This window comes from Mustelus asterias, chromosome 9 (genome assembly GCF_964213995.1).
Source record: "Mustelus asterias chromosome 9, sMusAst1.hap1.1, whole genome shotgun sequence".
Classification (NCBI taxonomy): Eukaryota; Metazoa; Chordata; class Chondrichthyes; order Carcharhiniformes; family Triakidae; genus Mustelus; species Mustelus asterias.
In genome coordinates, this window is record NC_135809.1 from 9024168 (window position 1) to 9047859 (window position 23692).

At 41.7% G+C, this 23692-nt stretch overlaps 1 protein-coding gene across 10 annotated transcripts in view; it reads left to right on the top strand.

The window, feature by feature from the left end:
• The window catches only part of LOC144498471 (plasma membrane calcium-transporting ATPase 1-like), a 111691-nt gene that overhangs the window by 32915 nt on the left and 55084 nt on the right, over window positions 1–23692 (top strand). For all 10 annotated transcript variants that reach the window (XR_013498707.1, XR_013498708.1, XM_078219637.1 and 7 more), the window contains exons 3-5: window positions 12046–12243; window positions 14364–14621; window positions 18578–18703. Coding sequence is in view for 8 of the 10 variants with exons in the window: in XM_078219637.1 (XP_078075763.1) it covers window positions 12046–12243; window positions 14364–14621; window positions 18578–18703 (582 nt within the window). In the remaining 2 variants the exon portion in view is untranslated. The remainder of the gene's footprint in view (window positions 1–12045; window positions 12244–14363; window positions 14622–18577; window positions 18704–23692) is intronic.

Sequence of the window (23692 nt, forward strand, 5' to 3'; positions counted from 1 at the left end):
TAACCTCAGCCGGTACAGGAATTGAACCTCTGCTGTTGGTATAACTCTGCATCACTAGCTAGCCAGCCATCCAACCAACTGAGCTAAACCATGTGCCACTGCTCTGCCCATCTGACCAACTCACCTACATCTTCCTGTATTTTGTAGGTTTACTAGATTTCTCCTGGATGAGAGGTTTGTCTTGCGATGAGAGGCTGAGTAAGTTGAGTCAGTAGGATTGGAAGTTATTTTGAAACATACAGGATTCTGAAAGCGGTTGACGTGGGTGGACACGGGTTGTTTCCCATAGCTGTGGAATCTAAAACACTTTGCCTAATGAGCTGATCACTTAGAATTGCAATGAGGGAAATTTCTTCATTTGAGGATTAAGAGTCTTGGAATTCTCTGTCCCTGGAAGGTACAATACCATTGTTTGAGGATAGACAGATTTTTGATTGCCATTTAGGCAAAGTGATAGCTTTTATGAAGCCATGATCCTTGAGAGTTAATGGCTTTGGGGGCTGGAATTCACAAGGTGCAGTTCAGCAGTACACAAATCTTTTATGTTGCTGTGTCCTGATTAAAACCATTAAATAAAAAAACAGTAATGGGTACACAACAGCTGCTTTCCAGTTACCTGCACAAAACAAACAAGTGCTGTATATTAGCAAATTTGCAGGCGGAGGGAAGAGTACAGTCCACTCGCGCAACTCCTCACCCAGAATGACTTGAAGTTTGTTGCTTGAATTAGCCCTATTTGAGCAGAATCTCGACAAAGGGAGTTGGCAAGAAAGTGGAGGTATGGCTCAAGATCAACTATGATATTGAATCTCTCAACACCAGGTTAAAGTCCGATAGGTTTATTTGGAATCACGAGCTTTCGGAGCGCTGTCCCTTCAGGTGATGAAGAAGCTGTGCTCCGAAAGCTCGTGGTTCCAAATAAACCTGTTGGACTTTAACTTGGTGTTGAGACTTCTTACTGTGCCCACCCTTGTCCAACACCTTCATCTCCACATAATATTGAATAGCAGAGAAGGCTTGACATGGCTTGAACTATTGGTCTACTCACATTCCTATTTCTTGTACTCTTTTGAAAGCACAGTGCCATTTGAGATTAATCGCAGTTTCAGCAAAGAATGATCTTTACATGCAAGTAATGGGATTGTTATTTTGGAGTCTGAAGGATGCCAATATCTGCTCACCTGAGTGCTAGCTTGTCAGACTGAGTCATCCATGTGTCAACTGTTGCTCAGCTAGTAGCACTTCCTCCCTGTGAAACAGTGTTGTGCTCAGTCCCACTCCAGGGCATGAGCATTTATATTTGTGCTGGCACTCAGTATGTACTGAGGGTACTAATGTCAGGAGTGATCTCTTTCAGCTGCGATGTTAAACAGAGGCTACGTCTGATCCCTCACGTAGCTGTAAAAGATTCCATGGCACTAATTTGAGGAGAGCAGTGTCGTTCGCCTTGTGTCTTGGCCAATATTTATCCCTCAGTCAACATCACAAACAAATTATCGGGTCATTATTGTTTGAGTTTACTGTCTATAAATTGGCTGTTGCACTTTCTACAGAAGTGATTGCACTTAAATGCTTTGGATGTCTGAAATCATGTTACAGCCAGAGGTCATGAAAGGCTCTGTATAAAACACAGGCTTGCATACAAGCATGGGAATAGCTCATGGGCAACAAACCAAGTCATTCTGGGTGAGGAATTGAGCACTTTTCTGCAAATTTGGTAATATACAGCACTTGTTTGTTTGGTGCAATGAACTGGAAAGCAGCTGCTGTGTACCCATTGCTGTTTTTTTTATTTAATAACTAATCATGGTGTGGCGGCGTAAGATTTGTGTTGCTAATACTTTATACAAAAGCTGTAAAACTGCATCTTTTTTGTGGAACCCTCCTTCCCCTAAAGCCATGAACTCTTCTAGTGATGCGGCTTTTCCCAAATGGTCATTAAAGCTTGAGTGACAGTTTATGTGGGGCCGCATCATAGCTGACCTAGCTTCTCTGCCCAACATGTATGTGCACATTCTGGCTAGGTAGTCATGAAGCAGGAACTCGAGTAGATTTATTTCCCTCTTGGGTACAGGGTCTGCCTTTGATCAACTAAGTCAACTCCTTTTCTGTAACAACTCCATTATTCATTGGATAAAGTTGCTCAAAATTATGGAGCATTGACATATTTGAAGAAAGCATAAATCTTGGGACCATCTTGCTCATTCGCCAAATAAAACAAAGTTGACAGGTGCATATATCCTCATAAAAATTTGTAGCTAAGCAATGCGTTCAATGCTTTAAAGCAGCTTGTAAATTTATAGTAGTTCCCAGATTTTGGCTGAAATTTCTGTATACAACCTGCCATATATTGCAAGCTCATCCTGAGTGTTGTTAATATTGATTTCATGAGCTCCTTGCATAGACTGGTTGGATCTGGTAAAGCATGTAGATTGCCATCAGAATTTAAATGCATTTCCCTTGAATCATTTGGGGCTTTTGTAAACGTGTCACTTTTCAAAATGGGCAACTAGATACATCATAACATTGGCACATCTGGGCAGTTTGATTTGAAACCTATTTGCAGAACTGCCTTGGTGCATCGTTGAATTGCTGCTCCAGGTATAGCAGTATAATTCGAATACTAGTGTAGATCTTTTGAGACATAGCTCGTGATTTATGGCAAAATTGAAAATAGTGATTCTCACCTTGTAGTGTCGACTATTTGGTCGCACTCATCTCATCTTGAGTCAAAGTTCCTGATTCAAGTCCACCCCAGGGCTTGTGTCCAAAAATCAAGACTAACACTCCAGTACAGTATTGAGGAAATGTTGCACTGGGGGGAGAGGGGGTGCCATATTTTGGATGAATGTAAAAGATTCCATAGCTCAACTGAAAGAGCATGGCAGTTCTGGGCTACATTTATCACAACATCAATCAACACCATGCAAATAGTTTACCTGCTCATTAATACATTGTTTGTGGAAGTTGCCTGTGCACACATTGGCTATCATGGTTTCTGCATGACAACTTGACTATAGTTCAGACTAGAGTACATTGGCTGTATAGTGTTTTGAAACCTCTGGTCTCTTGAATGTGGATGTCACTGGCTAGGCCAGCGTTTATTACCCTTGAGAAGATGGTAATGAGCTGCTGCCTTGGACCACTGCAATCCCTATGGTATAGGTACACCCACAGTGTTGGTGAGTTCCAGGGTTTCCACTCAGGAACAGCAATATAGGAGTGGCTTCGAGGGGAACTGGTTTTTCCATGCATCTGCTACCCTTCCAAATGCCAGAAGTCATGGGTTTGGAAAGTGCCTTCATGAATTTCCGCAGTGCATCTTCAGATGGTACACTGTCACGGTGGTGGTGGGAATGAATGTTGAAGGTATGCATGGGATGCTAATCAAGTGAGCTACTTTGGAGCTGCGCACTCCTGACTGCTTTGTAAATGGTGGACTGGCTTTGGGGAGTCAGGAGATGAGTTACTCATTGCAGAACTTCCAGCCCCTGACTATTCTTGCAGCCGCAGGATTTGTGTGACTAGTTCAGTCTCTGGTCAATGATGATTTCCAGCATATTGATGAGCACTATATAAATGCAAAGCTTTCCTTTATTTACTGTCAGTAAATGAAATGTTAGAAATCTTGATATGCTCCATGCCCCTTTTTGTATATGTGTGCTCTCTCACAGTTGCATGTGACTAGAAACACAGCAGATAAGCATTATTCAATTAGATTATTAATTATAAATGTATCTTAAACTGTCTTGTAGGAATGCAAAAATTTTATTCCCCAGATAGTGCCACTAGCATACTGCAGAATGAGTCATTCATGCTTGTATATAAATTCTTCAACATCTGTTGTCACTGACAACATTGCCTTTTAAAGAACGTTTGTTAAGTTCAAAAACTACAGTGGTTTATTTCTCTGTGCCAGGTGACTCGATGCTCTGGCCCAGAACACAAAGCAAAATTTCCCTTCCTTAAAATGCTCAACTGAGAAACGGATGAAATCACTGGAATTTCATGGTCCAGTCAAGGAGCTGTACTGACTTAATTTTCTATTCAATATATAGAGGAACTAACATCTTAAACTTGCATTTGCCAATTTAAGTATTGAAGCTACGTTATGTCAGTTTTTAACTTTAGTCTATACCGGATCTTTCAGTTTAAATACTGCAGTTTCTACAAGTTAATTTCACGTACCAATAGCTCTAGTGGATACTTTGTTACAATCTCTGTAAAATGATAGGCAACCTAGGCTGCACGAGTGGCCTCCCATCTCCTCAGTGGGCTGCAAGATTGAAATCGGGCATGTTCACTGCATGACCCCATGATTAAGATCGAATACATTAAATACACACCGAATATTTCATAATGGTAAGCATTCCTATTAATAGAATGTCATCAACTTCAAATGGTTAAAAACAAATATTTACACTTTGATTGGACTCGGGAGTGCACAGCTCAGTCAATGCTGTGAGCAATCAGCATGCACCTCACTTCATGTGCCCTTTTTTTGCTTTGTGTACCACTTCAGTCATTCCAGACAGAAACCAGCAGAAGCTGGCAATTCTCTGCAATGTCAGCGGTCAACAAAATGCACTTGGAAACCAGGTTGCCCACCACATTTGAACTTCCAGTTACAAGCTGAAAGACTGGTACAAGGTTCTAAAACTTTGCTGTAACAACCCAAAAAAACACACTTGTCTAACATTTTGTAGACCGCGTATTATACTTTAAACTACAGGAAGTGATCCTCTTATGCTCAACACCTATTGCACTCAAGAAATTAGTCCTCTTGAGCAAACAGTCCACTGTTGTTCAGTGGCTTCCCCATTTCACTGAGTAACTTTGGATGACTATCTCCAGGCACTTCAGACTTTCTTAAATCCTCCACCACCAGCTGTTCTGGTGATTCTTTCTCCTGGCAACACCAGTGCGAATCTCCCAGAATCTTTAGAGTAGAGATGGTGTCCATCCCATATCTGTCTGTGGTAGCTTGCAAAACCAAGCAGCCTTTTCTCTGATCAAAAAAACATCTGTCTGTGATATTGGGGAACCCTTATAACATGATTTTAAAAATGGCTTCCTCTGTTTTCTTCCCTTTGGCAACATGAATCCTTGCATCAAGGCAGAAATGCTGCTCAGCTAATCTTGACTCCAGCTCCCTGTCTAAAAGTAGAAGTACATGGACAGTTTATAGCACAGTTGTTTAAAACCTGATAGCTGTAACACCTTTCTGGGACTTTGGAACTCATTCTAAATCCAGAGACTGCTGCCATCGTCTCCCAAGTGCAAATATCTTCACCTTTTTAGTAAAACAACCTGAGTCTTCCTTTGATCTGTAACAACAAAACTACCTAGATTACTGTCGGGTAAACCTCCTCTGAACAGGTCATATCCTGTTCATTTACCCTACGTTTAAAGCTACAGTCCTAAAATGTAATGTAAATCTTATCTATTCCCCAATGTTACTGCAATTGTAAGCCCTCATACTTCCAGCACCTTTTAGACTCTGTATAAATCCTCCCCCTCAGGATATCTCCTCATTTTCACAGTAACTTCACTGCAGTGGTAATGTAAGCCTACTTGTCTCACAAATAAAATCCATTAGATTTGTGAATGCTAAAATATTAAACTTCCAACATTTCCATTATTTATGTCCATACTGTGGAGAGAATTCCAAAGTATTTAACCCTTCCCACTTGTTAATTTGTACAGTAAAATAGGATTTGCGGCTCTTAAAGGTAGATCAGTTTTCTGGAACTAAAGGACATTGTGAATTCTTCACTCGCATCATGGTTAGATCTGTTTTTTTGAAGTAGAACTGTTTTGGCATTCCACCTGTTGGGGAAGGTGTTGGGGAGGAGAGGGAATTCTGTCCAGACATTTGTTTTCTAGGAGTAAATTAATTTCCTTGTGCCAGAGCCTGTTTGTGCAGTAAAATGTTTTTGGAATAAAGTATGAAGTGTGCCAGTATTGTCACTAGGATTTCAATGAAGCATAATGGGTACATAACACTTTCTTGTATTTTACTTTGTTTACTGGAGCTAGTACAATTTAGATCATGTTCTCCGAGTTTGGATAGTGTCTGTAGATAGCTACATTTCAAATATATCAATGATGGAGGTGATTTGACTTAAATTGAGTATTCAATTGATGGTAATTTAACCTACTCCAATGAGATCTAATGGCAGGCATTTTACTTAAAAATTAAAATGTAATTTCTCTCTTTCCCACCCCTTTGTACCCACACCCTGTCCCCTTGAGGTCTGGAGCAAAGCACCATGAAGTGAAGGTTGTAGGGACCTGTAGTGTGGACAGTAGTACTCAGCACATTGACATGGGAGTTTCACTGCTATCTCAAAACCATTTGCCCTCGCCAGAACCCAGTTCATTCTTCTTGGCCTTGTGTAGCTGAAGCTTCTGAAATTGTTGCAATGGGCTTCTGTTGTTTGGACACTTTAAAGCAGTCCATAATTCTTAAATGCACTTTTTTTATTTGCTCATTAGGTGTGGGCATCATTGTCTGGCCCAGCACTTATTAAGAACATAAGAACATAAGAAATAGGAGTAGGAGTAGGCCATCTAGCCCCTCGAGCCTGCCCCGCCATTCAATAAGATCATGGCTGATCTGAAGTGGATCAGTTCCACTTACCTGCCTGATCCCTATAACCCCTAATTCCCTTACTGATCAGCAATCTATCTATCTGTGATTTAAACATATTCAACGAGGTAGCCTCCACCACTTCAGTGGGCAGAGAATTCCAGAGATTCACCACCCTCTGAGAGAAGAAGTTCCTCCTCAACCTTGTCCTAAACTGACCCCCCGTTATTTTGAGGCTGTGCCCTCTAGTTCTAGCTTCCTTTCTAAGTGGAAAGAATCTCTCCACCTCTACCCTATCCAGCCCCTTCATTATCTTATAGGTCTCTATAAGCTTCCCCCCTCAGCCTTCTAAATTCCAACGAGTACAAACCCAATCTGCTCAGTCTCTCCTCATAATCAACACCCCTTATCTCTGGTATCAACCTGATGAACCTTCTCTGCACTCCCTCCAAGGCCAATATATCCTTCCGCAAATAAGGGGACCAATACTGCACACAGTATTCCAGCTGCGGCCTCACCAATGCCCTGTACAGATGCAGCAAGACATCTCTGCTTTTATCTTCTATCCCCCTTGGGATATAGGCCAACATCCCATTTGCCTTCTTGATCACCTGTTGCACCTGCAGACTGGGTTTTTGCGTCTCATGCACAAGGACCCCCAGGTCCCTCTGCACAGCAGCATGTTGTAATTTTTTTCCATTTAGATAATCCAATTTGCTATTATTTCCTCCAAAGTGAATAACCTCGCATTTGTCAACGTTATACTCCATCTGCCAGATCCTCGTCCACTTAGCCTGTCCAAATCTCTCTGCAGACCTTCTACGTCCTCCACACGATTCACTTTTCCACTTATCTTTGTCGTCTGCAAACTTTGTTACCCTACACTCAGTCCCCTCCTCCAGATCATCTATATAAATGGTAAATAGTTGAGGCCCAGTACCGATCCCTGCGGCATGCCACTAGTTACCATCTGCCAACCAGAAAAGCACCCATTTATTCCGACTCTCTGCTTCCTGTCAGATAGCCAATCCACGCTACCACCTACCCCCAACTCCGCGTGACCCAATCTTCAGCAAACTTTTGTGAGGCACCTTATCAAACGCCTTTTGGAAATCCAAAAACACCGGTTCCCCTAACTGCACTAGTCACATCTTCATAAAAATCCAACAAGTTCGTCAAGCATGACTTCCCCCTCATGAATCCATGCTGCGTCTGCTTAATCGAACCATTCTTATCCAGATGGCCTGCTATTTCTTCTTTAATGATGGATACCAGCATTTTCCCAACTACAGATGTTAAGCTAACCGGCCTGTAGTTACCCGCCTTGTCTGTTTCCTTCTTTAAACAGGGGCGTAACATTAGCCGTTTTCCAATCCGCCGGCACTACCCCAGAATCCAACGAATTTTGATAAATAACCACTAACGCATCCGCTATTACCTCTGACATTTCTTTCAGTACCCTGGGATACATTCCATCCGGGCCCGGGGACTTGTCCACCTTCAGTCCTGTTAGTCTACCAAGCACTGCCTCCCTGGTAACATTAATTGTATTGAGTACCTCTCCTCCTACCAACCCTCTATCGTTAATATTCGGTAAACTATTTGTCTTCCACCATGAAGACCAACACAAAAAACTTATTTGAAGTTTCAGCCATTTCCTCATTTCCCACTCTTAAATTCCTCCAAGGGTCCAACATTCACTCTTGCTACTTTTTATATATTTGTAAAAGCTTTTACTATCATTTTTTATATTTAGAGCTAGCCTAGCTTCATAACCTATCTTTCCTTTCTTTTATCGCTTTCTTAGTCGTTCTTTGTTGTTAAAGTTTTCCCAATCTTCCGATTCTCCACTATTTTTGGCCACTCTGTACGCATCGGTCTTTAATTTAATACTCTCAATTTCCTTCGTTATCCACAGCTGGTTATCCCTTTTCTTAGAGTCCTTCTTTATCACCGGAATATATTGTTGCTGAGTACTGAAAAGGATCTCCTTAAACATCCTCCACTGTTCCTCAGCTGTCCTACCTACCAGTCTGCTCTTCCAGTCCACCTTAGCCAATTCAGCCCTCATCCTATCGTACTTCCCTCTGTTCAAACAGAGGACACTGGTATGGGACCCTACTTTCTCCTCCTCCATTTGTATCAGAAATTCGACCATATTGTGATCACTTGACCCAAGAGGGTCCTTCACAAGAACATCCTTAATCCTAGCTACCTCGTTACACATTACCAGATCTAAGATAACTTGTTCCCTCGTCGGTTCTGTAACATACTGTTCAAGGTAACTATCCCGACAGCATTCTAAGAACTCTTCCTCCATCCCACCCCTTCCAACTTGAGTCAGCCAATCAATATGCAGGTTGAAGTCCCCCATGATTATTGTCGTTCTGTTTTTGCACGCATCCATTATTTGCTTGTTTATAGCCCTCCCCACCTCAACATTATTATTTGGGGGCCTATAGACCATGCCTACTAGTATCTTTCTCCCCCCTACTATTCCTTATCTCTACCCATAACTATTCCATGTTTTGTTCCTTAGAGCCTATGTCATCCCTCACTACTACCCTGATATCTTTTATTAACAGAGCTACCCCACCACCTTTTCCTTCCTGTCTATTCTTCCTAAATGCCTGATACCCCTGGATATTCATCTCCCAGTCCTGGTCTCCCTGCAGCCACGTTTCTCTAATGGTCACTAGATCATACCCATTAGTGCTGATTTGCACCATCAACTCATTAACTTTGTTCCGAATGCTTCGTGCATTCAGGCAAAGTGTCTTTCTTCCAGCTTTTATCTGGACCCGATTTGATGAAATGCTATCAACCTCTCCCTCGCCTCCTACTCCTTTAACTACTTGAATGCCCTCATTCACTTGCACTCGCTCCCTCTCCTCTACCATTGATTTCGTAATTCCTCTTGCCTCTGCACCCTCTCTCTCTCCCCCCCCCCCCCCCCAATAGTTTAAAGCCCTATCTACAGCCCTGGTGATACGATTCGCTAGGACTCTGGTCCCAGCACGGTTCAAACTATTACCAGTCACTAATTGCCCTTGAACTGAGTGGCTTGCTAGGCCATTCCATAGGGTATCTTTAGAGTAAGCTGCACTGCTGTGGATCTGAAGTTATGTTGGTCAGACCAGGAAAGGATGACCGATTTCCTTCCTTAAAGGATATTGGTGAATGAAATGGGTCTTTACTACAATTGACCATGGTTTCATGGCCATTGATAGACTTTTATTTCATAGAAACTTCATAGAAACCCTACAATGCAGAAGGAGGCCATTCGGCCCATCGAGTCTGCACCGACCACAATCCCACCCAGGCCCTACCCCCACATATTTACCCGCTAATCCCTCTAACCTACGCATTTTAGGATTCTAAGGGGCAATTTTTAACCTGGCCAATCAACCTAACCCGCACATCTTTGGACTGTGGGAGGAAACCGGAGCACCCGGAGGAAACCCACGCAGACACGAGGAGAACGTGTAAACTCCACACAGACAGTGACCCGAGCCGGGAATCGAACCCAGGACCCTGGAGCTGTGAAGCAGCAGTGCTAACCACTGCGCTACCGTGCCGCTTTTAATTGCAGATTTTTATTGAATTCAAATTTCAACATTGCCATGGTAGGATTTGAACCCAGGTCCCCAGAACATTACCCTGGGTTTCTGGATTACTCGTCCAGTGATACCACCATGCCATTGCCTCCTGTACTTAAGTACTACAAAACTGTCTAATTTGTACGTTTAAGGATGTAAATATATTTGAATTTGGGATTTGTTTAATGTTAATTTCTAAGGTTTAACTGGGTTGTGGTCACCATTAGAAGAATTGCATATGAACCTCATTTAGAGTTTGTTGATATTGTGGCGCACATCCTTCTCTTTATAGAATCATAGAAACCCTACAGTGCAGAAAGAGGCCATTCGGCCCATCGAGTCTGCACCGAGCACAATCCCACCCAGACCCTACCCCCATATCCCTACATATTTTACCCGCTAATCCCTCTAACCTACACCTCAGGACACTAAGGGGCAATTTTAGCGTGGCCAATCAACCTAACCCGCACATTTTTGGACTGTGGGAGGAAAACGGAGCACCCGGAGGCAACCCACGCAGACACGAGGAGAATGTGCAAACTCCACACAGACAGTGACCCGAGCTGGGAATCGAACCTTATAATACCTTGTTGAGATTCTGCTTCTGATTTTAAAAAGTGCTGAGCTGGGAGAAGCTCTTTGATTACTGCCACTTGTTCTTCTATATCCATGCTAGCAAGTTATTTCTCAACCGGTTTGGGGTTTTCTCTCCCTTTTTAAGGGACCTGTTGACTTTTCTCGCACCAAAACGAGTAGTACTTTTCATAACCACTGGATGCTTATGCTTTGCAGCCAAAGAAGCAGTTCTTTGTCATTACTATTTGTGCCCTGACTTTGGAGGGGGTGGCGGAGAGCAGAGAATGGTTAAACTACCAGGTCCATGTCAGAGGTTTACAGCATGGAAACAGGCCCTTCGGCCCAACTTGTCCGTGCCGCCCTTTCTTTTTAAAACCCCTAAGCTAATCCCAATTGCCCGCATTTGGCCCATATCTCTCTATACCCATCGTACCCATGTAAACTATCTAAATGCTTTCTAAAAGACAAAATTGCACCCGCCTCTACTACTACCTCTGGCAGCTTGTTCCAGACACTCACCACCCTCTGTGAAAAAATTGTCCCTCTGGACCCTTTTGTATCTCTCCCCTCTCACCTTAAACCTATGCCCTCTAGTTTTAGACTCCCCTACCTTTGGGAAAAGATAATGACTATCTAGCTGATCTACACCCCTTATTATTTTATAGATAGTATGCATTGATGCAGATTCTGATAGCAGTAAGGGTTGTGATTATAGTCTTCAAATCTAATATTTTGGATGATGTGATGCCAGGCAAACCTTTAGATTCTCTCAAGGCTTTGGTAATTTGCTCCTTTAAAGAACAAAGGGGGGAAAAGGCCAGAAACGGATCTGGAAAATGGGTTACTGATTTGGCTTTAAATGCTTGAATGCAGTGTTTACCAATTATAGTTGTTTAATGGAATTTTTACTCCTATCTGATTTTAATGAGAAAATCCATTGGGTTTAGGAGCTTTGTCTCCTTCAGTTCAGCATTTGTTTGCTACTTTTATTCTACATCATGTTGTAACTTCTGAAAAGCTATTTTCAACGTTGTAGTTTTATATAAAACCTTGTCTACTGCCAAGAAGCATGCAGGTTGCACAGGAAGGTCAGAATGTGACCATCTGCAAAAAAAAAAAGCATCCGGAAAACAGCTTTTCAATTGTTATAAAGAATTGACTATTTTTTATGATTCCTGTTAATGGGGAGGGGATTTAAGAACATTAAATTTAGTGTGTTTGCTGCAGTAGGATGTATGAAAAGGAAACATTTCATTCTGCTGCTCTCTCTCCCCATAGGTTTATCTGGAAATCCTGCCGACCTCGACAGAAGGCACCAAGTTTTTGGAGAGAATTTTATACCGCCCAAAAAAGCAAAAACTTTTCTTCAGTTAGTATGGGAAGCACTTCAAGATGTAACCTTAATTATTTTAGAAATCGCAGCCATAATATCGCTAGGCCTTTCTTTCTACCGACCTCCAGGAGAAAGTAATGAAGGCAAGTATTTCTATTTAAATGTTTGCTAGCCCAAGTTAGACGTTGGCATGCCTGCACACATATCTCTAGATTTTGCAGTGTACAGAAGAAAATATAGTGCCAGCGTTAAAACTAGAGATTGAAAAAATACAGATCTGAAGTAATTGACAGCTGCTCTCTTGAGCCCTGGTACTGTAAATTTGTCAGCTGATAAGATACATAGCTACTACTCCCACACACAGCACTTGCACTCACTCTGCATCAAGAACAGGATTGGAGAAGAATAAATCATTTACCAAGCATTGTTGTCAAAGTTAAATGCGAGCTCCATTGCCGATTCCCAAATTGGAAACTGGTTCCACTACAAAGTTGATCATTGTCCTCGGGAGTCATCCAGTATCTAGAAGACTGTTTTAGAGGATATGTTTGTCTTTATACTTACCAATATCTTTAACATGTCAAGATTGATGTGTCCAAGGGATCAAGTAAAATTGTGGATATATCCAGGTTTTCTACTGATCTGAGACTGATTGCACTTGGTACTAGTACTTTGGCCATGTGGCCCATTTCCTCTTATTCATCCCACATTGTAATCAATCCAGTGCTACCCTCTCCACCACCTCACTCCTTTAAACCTATTGCCTTAATCAAACTTTTAATCATCCTCTTGCATAACTTTGTTTTCTTGGAAACACTGAGATGTTTCTGCTAACGTTGCTACATTATTGGAAACTACAGGTCTGCAAGAGTGTTTTTAAATGGCTTTGGTGCTGGCGATGGTTAGTAAGGAGCTATTAGTTTATTTTAGTAACTGGACTTCCTTGTCTTGATATGAACTTTTGAAACCTGGCCATTCATTGTTTAAAATAAATGGATGCACAAGAATGCATGACCTGTGAGATGGTCCCATGGCATTACTCAGAGTTGCCAGCCAAGAACTGAAACTGAATACTGTAAGCTTGCTTGTCTGGGCCTAGAGCAAGTAGGAAAACAAAGTCTTGAAGCAGGTTCCTAGGCTATAAGCTGTATAATTGTGAAGTGCAAGGACTGGGTGTTTGGAACAAAATACTCCGGATGCTTAAAATCTGAAATAAGAACAGAATGTTCAAATACTCAGCAGCTCGGGCAGTATCTAATTTACTGCTTTAACCTGCTAATCATGGAGGTCGCAACTGTATAAATCTGAGCAATCGCTCATGGCACATGCCAGATAGTAGCAAAACCAAGTTTCAACGCAGCACAAATCACAACTCAAACTCCAAAGAGGCTATGCAATAATTTGACATTCTCGATCAGTATTCCCTACTTTATAATAAAAGCAAAATACTGCAGATGCTGGAATTTAAAACAAAAACAGAAAATGCTGGAAAATCTCAGCAGGTCTGACAGCATCTATGGGGAGAGAATAGAGCCAACGTTTCGAGTCTGGATTACCTTTCGTCAGAGCCCTGACGAGGGGTTATCCAGAATTGAAACATTGATTCTATTCTCTCTCCTCAGATGCTGTCAGATCTGTTGAGATTTTCCAGCATTTTCTGTTTTTGTTCCCTACTTTATGGGTGGTTTTACATTTGTGAATTGAAGTTTTTGCTGAAAGCATACTTTTCAGTACTATAAATTTGGCACGGTGGCTGAAAATTCTCCATCCGTTTCATTGGCTTATTTAATCGTGTCTGATTTCTTCCTGGGAACTTGGTACTTTTCCTACTTCTAATTAGAGTTTGTGATTTCTTGTACTTTTTCATCACTTGAGCTAATGTACAGTTTGAATTAAACCAATAAGTGTCCAACACATACCATACGCCAGGCTGACTAATCAAAATCACCATCCAGGAAAGATTTTGAATGTTTAATTGGTTTCTCAATTAATTAGGCCAGTCAGATACAACATTGACCTTGCACGCATCATCCATTTATATAGGTCAACAGAAAAGCAGTTGTTGTTTTCTGCTCAGCCTGACTTGTGCATACATGTGCTGCTGTTAAAATGTCAGTCTGAAGTTTGGGTGGTAGTGCAGTTGCACTGGTTTGATCTGTTTTGTTTTCATACTTGTGATACTATGCCACAGTGAATATACTTCACATATGCACTGATGTAGGCAATGCCATTCCTTATGTCTTTTCTGTTTTTGTTTCTGCAGCATGTGGTCAAGGAACAGGTGGCGGTGAAGATGAAGGTGAAGCAGAAGCTGGTTGGATTGAAGGAGTTGCTATTCTTGTTTCTGTTATCTGTGTGGTACTAGTTACAGCTTTCAATGATTGGAGTAAAGAAAAACAATTCCGAGGTCTACAAAACCGAATTGAACAAGAGCAAAAATTCACAGTAGTAAGAGGTGGCCAAGTGATCCAGATTCCTGTGGCAGAATTGGTGGTTGGTGACATCGCACAAGTTAAATATGGTACTTAATTTATTTTACTTAATGCACTTTATTTTTCTGTAAGTTGTTTTCAAGATTGAATTTAAATGGAAAAATACCAAGATGTTCCCTTGAAGTAAAATTGTTCGGATTTGCATTAAGGTTCTTTCACGTTCTGCTTATTAAAATGTGGTAATTGTTGTCATAGCAATGGTGAGGGTATAGGGAGGAACAGAAGAGAACAGTGCAGTTGGTGGGCAGTAGATAGTATAAACTGCTGTAATCTAGATCAGAGATCTAATGCAAGATGGATTATTAATTGATATAAATGTACATGGTGATCAAGGCATTTATTCTGTCTTGCTTGTCAGACAGGATGTGATCTTTGTCTCGCCCTCCAACATATGTGCTTACATTGAGAATTTGGCATCTGGTTGAGCACTAATGATGTGATCTGAGCAGTCCAGGTTGATTGTGCAACTTAATTTCCTCCCCACCAGTCTCGAGCAAATTGACTCTGCTCTGGAATTCCAGTTCCTCACTGTTTAAATACGGCCTACATGTAGCCTTTCTATAGTGAGATGTTGGGCTTGCGCTTGAAACATATTTGTATATGTCAGCTTGTCCAAGTAGTGATAATCCAGTAGTGTCCTTGAAGTAGGACACTTTGATCCAAAAGATTACTTTGTAGCTATTACCATCCTCTGGCACAGCCAACAAAATGGAGAATTTGATTCCAGGGAGCATTGGTAGTGCCTGGTGTGAACAGCTTGTCTTGAGGTGGTTTCTATTATCATGGCTGTCTGGTTGTCCTATAGTTACAGTAAAAAGTCCAAAAGATTTTTAGCTGGACTCTGACATCCCACACAATCATTGGAGGAGTCTGATTGTTGACCTCTGTCCCTAAATATATTTTTATTGCGGAATGTTCAGTGGTCATTCTTGGTAGAGTCCTGAAGAACACATCGGTCAGAATGACATACAGTAGGTGGTGAAGGAAACCAACAAGGAGGGAAAACCTACTTAACCTCTCCTTCACAGATCTATCTGTTGTAGATGCACCATCCCATATTGGTGCAAGTGACTAATGCACAATCTTTGTGGCAAAGTCTTGTCTTTGCATTGAAAATATTGTCCATGTTGTGTGGCACTACCAGTGCATTCAGAACAGATCTAACAGCTCAAAACTGGGCATCCATGTGGGCCATCAGCAGAATTTTATTTGGGCTCATTGCCTGGCATGTCACTCACTCTACTATTACCATCAAAGAGATGAACTCTGTTCCAATGAGGACTTACCACAAGCAGCACCAGGCGTATCTAAAATGAGGTACCAGCCTGTCAGGACTGCAACACAATCTTACAATAAATGGTCAGAACAAAGCTCTGCAGTCCTGCCAGTAGGGAATGGTGGTGGACAATTAGAGGAAAGAACCTAGCATATCTTCTCACCAGAGTGGATGATCGATCTCTGCCTCCTGAGGTCCCAACAGATTGGACGATAGGTCTTTGAGCAATTCAGTTAACTCAACGCAGTATCAAGAAATGCTTGGAGGCACAATGTGGAGTTGCTAGCGTTGGACTCGGGTAAACACAGTAAGAAGTCTCAACACCAGGTTAAAGTCCAATGGGCTTATTTGGTAGCAAACTCCACTAGCTTTCGGAGTGCTGCTCCTTCGTCAGGTAAGTGGGAATTCTGTTCACACACGTGAGGACGGCCTCAACCAGGATCTCTGGTTCATGTCACACTATCTGTAACCCCCATGACTTGCCTGGGCTTGCAAAATCTCACTAACTGTCCCGGCTGGAGACAATACACATCTCTTTAACCTGTGCTTAATGCTCTCTCCACTCACATTGTCCGTACCTTTAAGACTTGATTAGCTGTAAAGACTCGCATTCCAACCATTATTTTGTAAATTTGAGTTTGTCTTCATATGCCCTGTTTGTGAACAGAACTCCCACTTGCCTGACGAAGGAGCAGCGCTCCGAAAGCTAGTGGCTTTTGCTACCAAATAAATCTGTTGGACTTTAACCTGGCGTTGAGACTTCTTACTGTGGAGGCACAATGGCAGTTGTGTTCAAGGATAGCCATCGCCCTAGCCAAGCTGCAGCACTGGCATCTACTAAACATGGAGAATTGTCCAAGTTTGTGTTCTCTACGAAAAGAGACTAACCCAATCTGCCTAATTACTGCTCCAACAGGCCACTTGGTGTTGTGATGGTACTATCAGGTGGCTTGTGCTCAATAAGAACCTCATCACTCCAGTTTGGGTTCTGCCAGGACTGTCTCACTCCTGACCTCATTACAGCCTTGATCCGAAGATGATAGTTTCATCTCTTTTGAAATGTCCCATTTTTCATCCACTGTTTACATCCTGAATTTTGAATAAACTTGCTACAGTTCAACTTTGACCCCTAAAATTTGCTCTCTTTCAGTCTGAGATTTTTATCGGTGGCTGATTTTTTTTTTAATCCTTTGTAAACATGTTCAACCTGTTTTATGATCAGTATTTCCCAACTGCTCCACCTGGCCTGCCTCATTTCTTAGGACCAGATCCAGCACAGCTCCCTCTGGTAGGACTGAAAATGCACTGTTCCAGAAAGTTCTCCTGCTCATACTGTAGGAATTTCTCCCCTTCTGTGCCCCACACTCTACCCTTTCACAAACTCTACTTGCCCTGCAGGTTTCCATAATCTTCCTACAAATACTCTCTTCCACTTCCTCTCTCACTATTTGGAGGTCTATTAATAAGTACCAAACAAGGTCACAACTCCCTTCCTGTTTCTCACCTCCAACCATACAGATTCTAATTCTGGAAATGCATCTCGTTCAAGGGCTGTGATACTATCTTTGACCAAGACTGCTACACCTCCCTTTTACCCATCCTGTTTCTACAATGAAACTTTAACCTGGGGTGTTAAGTATCCAGTCCAATTCTGGCTTGAGCCATGTTTCTATCAATGTACTATCTCATACCCCCTAGAGCAATTTCTGCTTCCAGTTTGCTGGTTTTGTTCACTATACTCCATGCATTTACATTTTAACCCTGCCCTTATCTATTTCTTGCCCTTTGGGAGGCAACCATTTCTTTGTTCACTGTCAACACTCGAGCTTTCCCTCACCTCCTTTTCCCTGTTCCCCATCTCTCTTTTGCATTCTCTGGTATTTTTAAAACTAGGCCCAGTAGTCAACCCAATCCCCTGTCTTTACAAATTTAAATCCATTCCCTGTCAAGATCTCCAAGTTGTCCCTCACTGTGAATTGCAACCCGTGGCTGATCGTCCTCCCTTTCCAGAATTTTTTCCAGTCGATCCATTATGCCCCAAACCTTTGCATCTGGGAGGCAACAGACTATACGGGACTCTTAATCTCGGCTGAAAACAAGACTCTCTATTCCTCGAACGATTGAGTCACCTACTACCACCATCTTTCTAATCTGCCTTCCAGCCTCCCCTCTTTTCCCAAAGTAACCTCGAGCACCATGGTACTGTGGTTTTCCCTCGAGTCATCTACCCCTGACTCAGTCACATTGCTCACTTCATAGACATCTAATTTCATACCTGTTAGACAGTTCCAAGGAGTGCTGGGTTTCTGGACCTGCCGTCTCTTTTCCTTTTGAATGCTGGAAAAACTCCACGTCTGGCAGCATCTGCGATGAGAAAATAAAAATTAGCATGCTGGATCTGTACAACTTCTCAAAGCTAAAGAGGTGGAAAGATGATGGATTTTATACTGTATAATAGGGGCTGTTGCAGCTGGAGCAAGTAGAAGGTCAGTGATTGGTGGGAGCTAAGAGCAGTCACATCAAAATGTGTAGGTCACAAGACAGAGCAAATGTTTCTTAAAGAATGCTGTTGCCAGTGCTTTTCCTCTGCAGAAGCAAGACCTCCACACATTAAGGAAAATATGCAACGAATCAAATATCCAATATTGGTAAATGATGCTTCATGGCAATTGTGGTTATCTTAACATTTTGTGCCTTTCTGGTTTTTAGGTGACCTCCTACCTGCTGATGGTGTGCTTATTCATGGAAATGACCTAAAGATTGATGAAAGTTCCCTGACTGGGGAGTCTGACCATGTGAAGAAGGGCTTAGAAAGAGATCCACTGCTGTTGTCTGGTAAGATGATATAGCACAAGGGGTGAAAACCCCATTCTAGCCTGATGGACCACATTAATTCCCCAGTCTGAAATATGAAATTAATTCTGAATCGGTGTATTGAACTGCTCTGAAAGGAGCAGGCTGGCCAATACTGAGAGTCTCAGCCTGTAGCACAAAATACTGGGTGGGTTGAAGGGCTGAGAAGCAGTGAAACTAGGAAGAGATTGCTCCTGGTACAAGTATGATGTCATAGCTTTGGCAACAACTTGGTTTTAGCTGTGCAAGGTTGGATATTAAACTTTGCTAGCTCAAAGAAATGTAATGGAATGGAGAAACCAGAAAGGATAGGAGTGATTAATCAACAATTAGATAAGCTTCTTGAAGATGGACAGACATTCCCCCCCCCCCCTCCCAAAGATTTAGTTGTGAACTAAGTGCTCTGATATTGGATATTTTATAGCCCACAAAATAAGTACAGGAGAATGAAAGGAAGGTAAAGTAATGATGGAAGCTCCATCCACAGTGTTGTCTGGGATAAGATGCCAAAATACATTTATGACTCGAGTCAGTACTTTGTAGAATTGTAACTTGGGTGGGAGTTGTTGAATATATTTGGGAGAGAATAGAGTTTATCAAAAACATGAACTTGTCTTGGTCGGCAACCATGGTGTCTTGAAATTTGCCTAAAACTGAAGCAAGAAAGAGCATTGTACAATTCAAGCTTGTAATACAGAAAAATCGTGAAAAATACATGGTGTAAAAATGGAGATTAGAAGGATTAAGAATATAGATAACAATTGACAGCCAATGCAAACTTTTGAGAGCTTGCAGAATATTGTGATATTGTCAGCATGTTCTAATTTTCTTCAGACATTCTGATGGATATATATTTGTTTGCTCAATGCAATTGGTGTGGTTTTAAAACCACGATATTTTAATTTGAGTGCCTGTAAATGGACAATTTTTTTTAGATCTCATCTTTTAAGTGATGCCTCATCTCAATATTGGTTACATGGTTATTTCCCCCTCCCTCCTATCAACAAAATCACTAGTTCATGTCAATTTACTCCTGCTTCCTTTCCATGTGTGTCCAGCTCTGAGTTGTAGCAGAAATTCTCAATCTTGTAGAAGTACGGTAGTCCTGCTAGCATCTTGCACCAGAATTGGATCCCACAACCACAGTACAAAGGAGTGAATGCACTAGCAAGGGATAAATTAGGCTGAGGCCGAAGACACTACCTTGGCAGAGGAATAGGAAGCAATAGTACTGCAGCAATCTTAGCAAAGCAAAAGCTTTAAGACCTACTAAAAGCAAGCCAATAGTTAAAACTTGTCACAAGACTCTCCTTTCGAAAATAAAGGAAAAGCAGAGGTACTAAAGTATTTCACTTTTTAAAAAAAAGCTAGAATGAAGGTAGGACTCTAGAGGGAGGAATGTTAATTACAAGGAAATTCTTGAGGATTAATATTTTATATGGTCACCCCAGGCTCCAATGATAGCACAGAGGTAGTTCAGTGATTAAATAGCGGATACTAATTTTCCAAAATTCCTTGAACAGAAATTTTACCAAAGGACTGGAAGGTGATGAACATTCCACCCCTATTCAAAAAAAGGAGAAAGGGATAAGCCAGGTAATTACAGACCAGTTAGCCTCATCAACAGTAAGAAAACTAAGGGATAATATTGAACACTTGGAAAAGGGCTAATCTGAGGCAGCCAATACAAATTTGTAAAGGACAGTCATACTTGGGTAAATATAATTAATTTGACCCTGTAGAATGAAAAAGTAGTGGATGTGAGATGTATTTGGACATGTGGCACAGCACAATGATTAGCACTGCTGCCTCAGTGCCAGGGACCTGGGTTTAATTCTGGCCTTGGGTGACTGTCTGTTTGTGTGGAGTTTGCACCTTCTCCCCGTGTCTGCGTGGGTTTCCTCCGGGTGCTCCGGTTTCCTCCCACAGTCCAAAGATGTGCTGGTTAGGTTGATCGGCCATGCTAGATTGGCCCTTGGTGTCCAAAGATGTGTAGGTTAGATGGATTAGCCATGGTAAATGTGTGGAGTTATGGGGATAGGGCAGGGTAGGGGGCCTGGATAAGATACACTCAGTTGGTGCAGACGCGATGGGCCGAATGATTACCTCCTGCACTGTAGGGATTCTATGATATAAAGATAATTTAAAAGATTAGGGCCTATGATGATTGAAGGTTAGCTGAAGGAAAACAGCAGAAAGGAGCAAATTGATGTTTTCAGATTGACAGCTGTGACCCAGGGTACACAGGTGGGATGTCCTAGTGATCTGTGCTGAGATGAGTACTTGTACATTTATTTGGACATTGTCAAAATATGAATCTTTCTGTGCTCACTGTAAAGGAAACCTGGTAAAATGCGAGGAAGAATGCAGATGACTAAGAAAAAACCCACTTCAACCAATTGTGTAAGAATTCTGCTCACACTCTAAAGATGGGCAGACAACCTGTGATGAGACTGACTGGATTTATTCATCTCAATGTGAATTATTCCAGGGCAAAATACAACTGGAACAGTCAAGTGATCTTAAACAGCTATGACCATTTTTTTCTAGCTGAAATTTTAAATGATCTGCATATTGTCTGTCAGTGAGAAGAGCTTGATCCCTGCACATCCAATCGTTGAATGGCCTCCTTCTGTACTGCGACCATTCAGCCTGCTGAATCCATGCCAGCTTTCTGCAAGAGTAATTAGGCTAGTGCCACTTCCCCACCCTTTCCAATAGAGATCTAGTTCAGCACTAACTGACAGGGTTGGTTGCACAGGCTGGGCCTGTATGCGTCAGAGTTTAGTAGATTGACAGATGATCTTACGGAACATAAGATCCTGAGAGGACTTGGCAGGATGAATACTAAGAGGCTGTCTTGTGGGAGAGACTAGAACTAGGGACACAGTTAAAAAATAAGGGGTCTCCTATTTAAGGTGGAGGGGAAATTATTTCTCGAAGGTTGTAAATTTTTGGACTCTCTTCCACAGCAATGAAGGCAGGGTTAATGAATATTTTTAAGACAGAGATAGATTCTTGATTAATGAGGGAGTTGAAGGTTACTGGGGGTAGGTGAAATGTGGAGTTCAGACCACGTTCAGTTTCATTTGGAAGTTACAATGCCTGGACAACCTTCAGACATGGGATGAGTGGCAAGGAATATTTTTGTCAAGTGCTACATAATTATCATCTAACAGTTTAACCACCTGGACATTCAACAGCATTGCCATCATTGAACTCCTCCCACTAAGATCCTGGGGGTTACTATTGGTCAGATGTGACTGAAACAGGTCCGAAGATGGTGTGCTGTAGTGAGCAAGTTGCGTTAGGGATGTATTAGAATACTGTCTATTGGCCTGAATACAATACTTGAAGCTTCACCATCCAGGAAAAAGGCAGTCCAGTTGCTGGGCACTCCATCCACAATATCAAACCTTTGCACTCTCCAACATGGGTATGCCGTATTTTTATTTATATTTTATTGGCTACACTAGCATTTATTGCCCCCTTCAATTGCTCTTGAGGTGGTGGTGAATTGCAGTGTGTACTGTCTACAAGATGCATTGAAGCAACCTGCTCGTTTTATTTGACAGCACCTCCCAAGCCTGTGACCTCTACCTCGAAGGATAAGGGTCGCAAGTGTTGTACGTTATCCTGACTTAAATATCTTTCTTTTGTCGCTGGGTAAAAATCCTAGAATTCTTTAACATTTGTAGGATTGCAATCTCAAATGGCAGTTGTTCCATGGGCAATTGAGATGGAGCTCAGTTGATGCTGGCCTTGCCAGTGCTGTGCACATCCCATAAAGGAATAAAAGATAAACATTCCTTCCATTAACCCCCATTTTTTTTTTTTGAAATCCACTCATCTCTTGATGCACAAAACCTTTGGCTTTGGGAGTTTGAACTGATGGGACTTGGGGCTTGCATCTTTTAAGTAACTTAAGGTCTCGTATGTTGCAGGCTTATTGATGTAGCCACAGGTCAGCACGTTTCCAAGGACATGAAAATCCCCTCAGTCCATATAAACTATTTGTATTTTTATGATCCTTTTGGGTATTGCAATACCTAAAATGATTTATTACACAGCTTTATAGTGAGTGCAAGCCAGAAAAGCAATTGAAAAGGAAGAAATGCATTTTATAATTAGAAATGTGATATCCAGGAGTAAATTAAAAACTTTTGACTAAAACAGTCATCGAGTTCCCCATAAAGAGACTAAAGCCATTTCGCCATGGATCAAAACTAAAATGGCAGTGGGATGGGAACCTATGCAAGGAGTCAGGAGGTGGAATCAAGGGCACAAGTTGAAGGCAGAAATGGGAACAAGAAAAATGATAGGCAGAGAAACAAAGGGTCAGATTCAAACAGGGCTTTAGTGAAAAATAGTGGGAACGGGACCAGTAAAGTTAAAAAGATGAGTCTAAAGGTTTTGTGCCTTAACGCGTGGAGCATTTACAATAAAGTGGATGAATTAATCACAAGTAGATGTAAACGGGTATGATATTGAGATTCGCCTCGTACTCTTATTTTCTGTTTCTATGCATGAGGTATGCAGTACGAGGGTTGGGTAATAGTTTTGAGGAAAGTCTCAGATTTTTGTGACTCTTTTTCCAGTGGCATATAGATGTCTGATTTAAGGCTTCTAAAATTGTAGAGTTTTGGTGGATAAGAATAGTCAGTTTCCTCATTTTGGAGTTCATGACAAGGAATCATTAGTTTGAACTGCTGAGTGGAGATTAGAATGTATTTGTAGGAGGGCATGCTGGAACATGGAATGCTTTGTCAGTTGTTAAAATGAGGGGTTGCATTCTTAATTAAAAATGCAAAAATTTGGAACCAGGATGATGCATACATGAAGATGACAGGAAAATTAGTTTTCAATGATGGGCCAAATGGCCACCATCTGTTTTCTAAACTTTTGGGTTTAGAGGTGCTTTCTAAACTAATGTGGAAAAAAACCCAGCAAGTAGTTTACTGTTTGTTAACT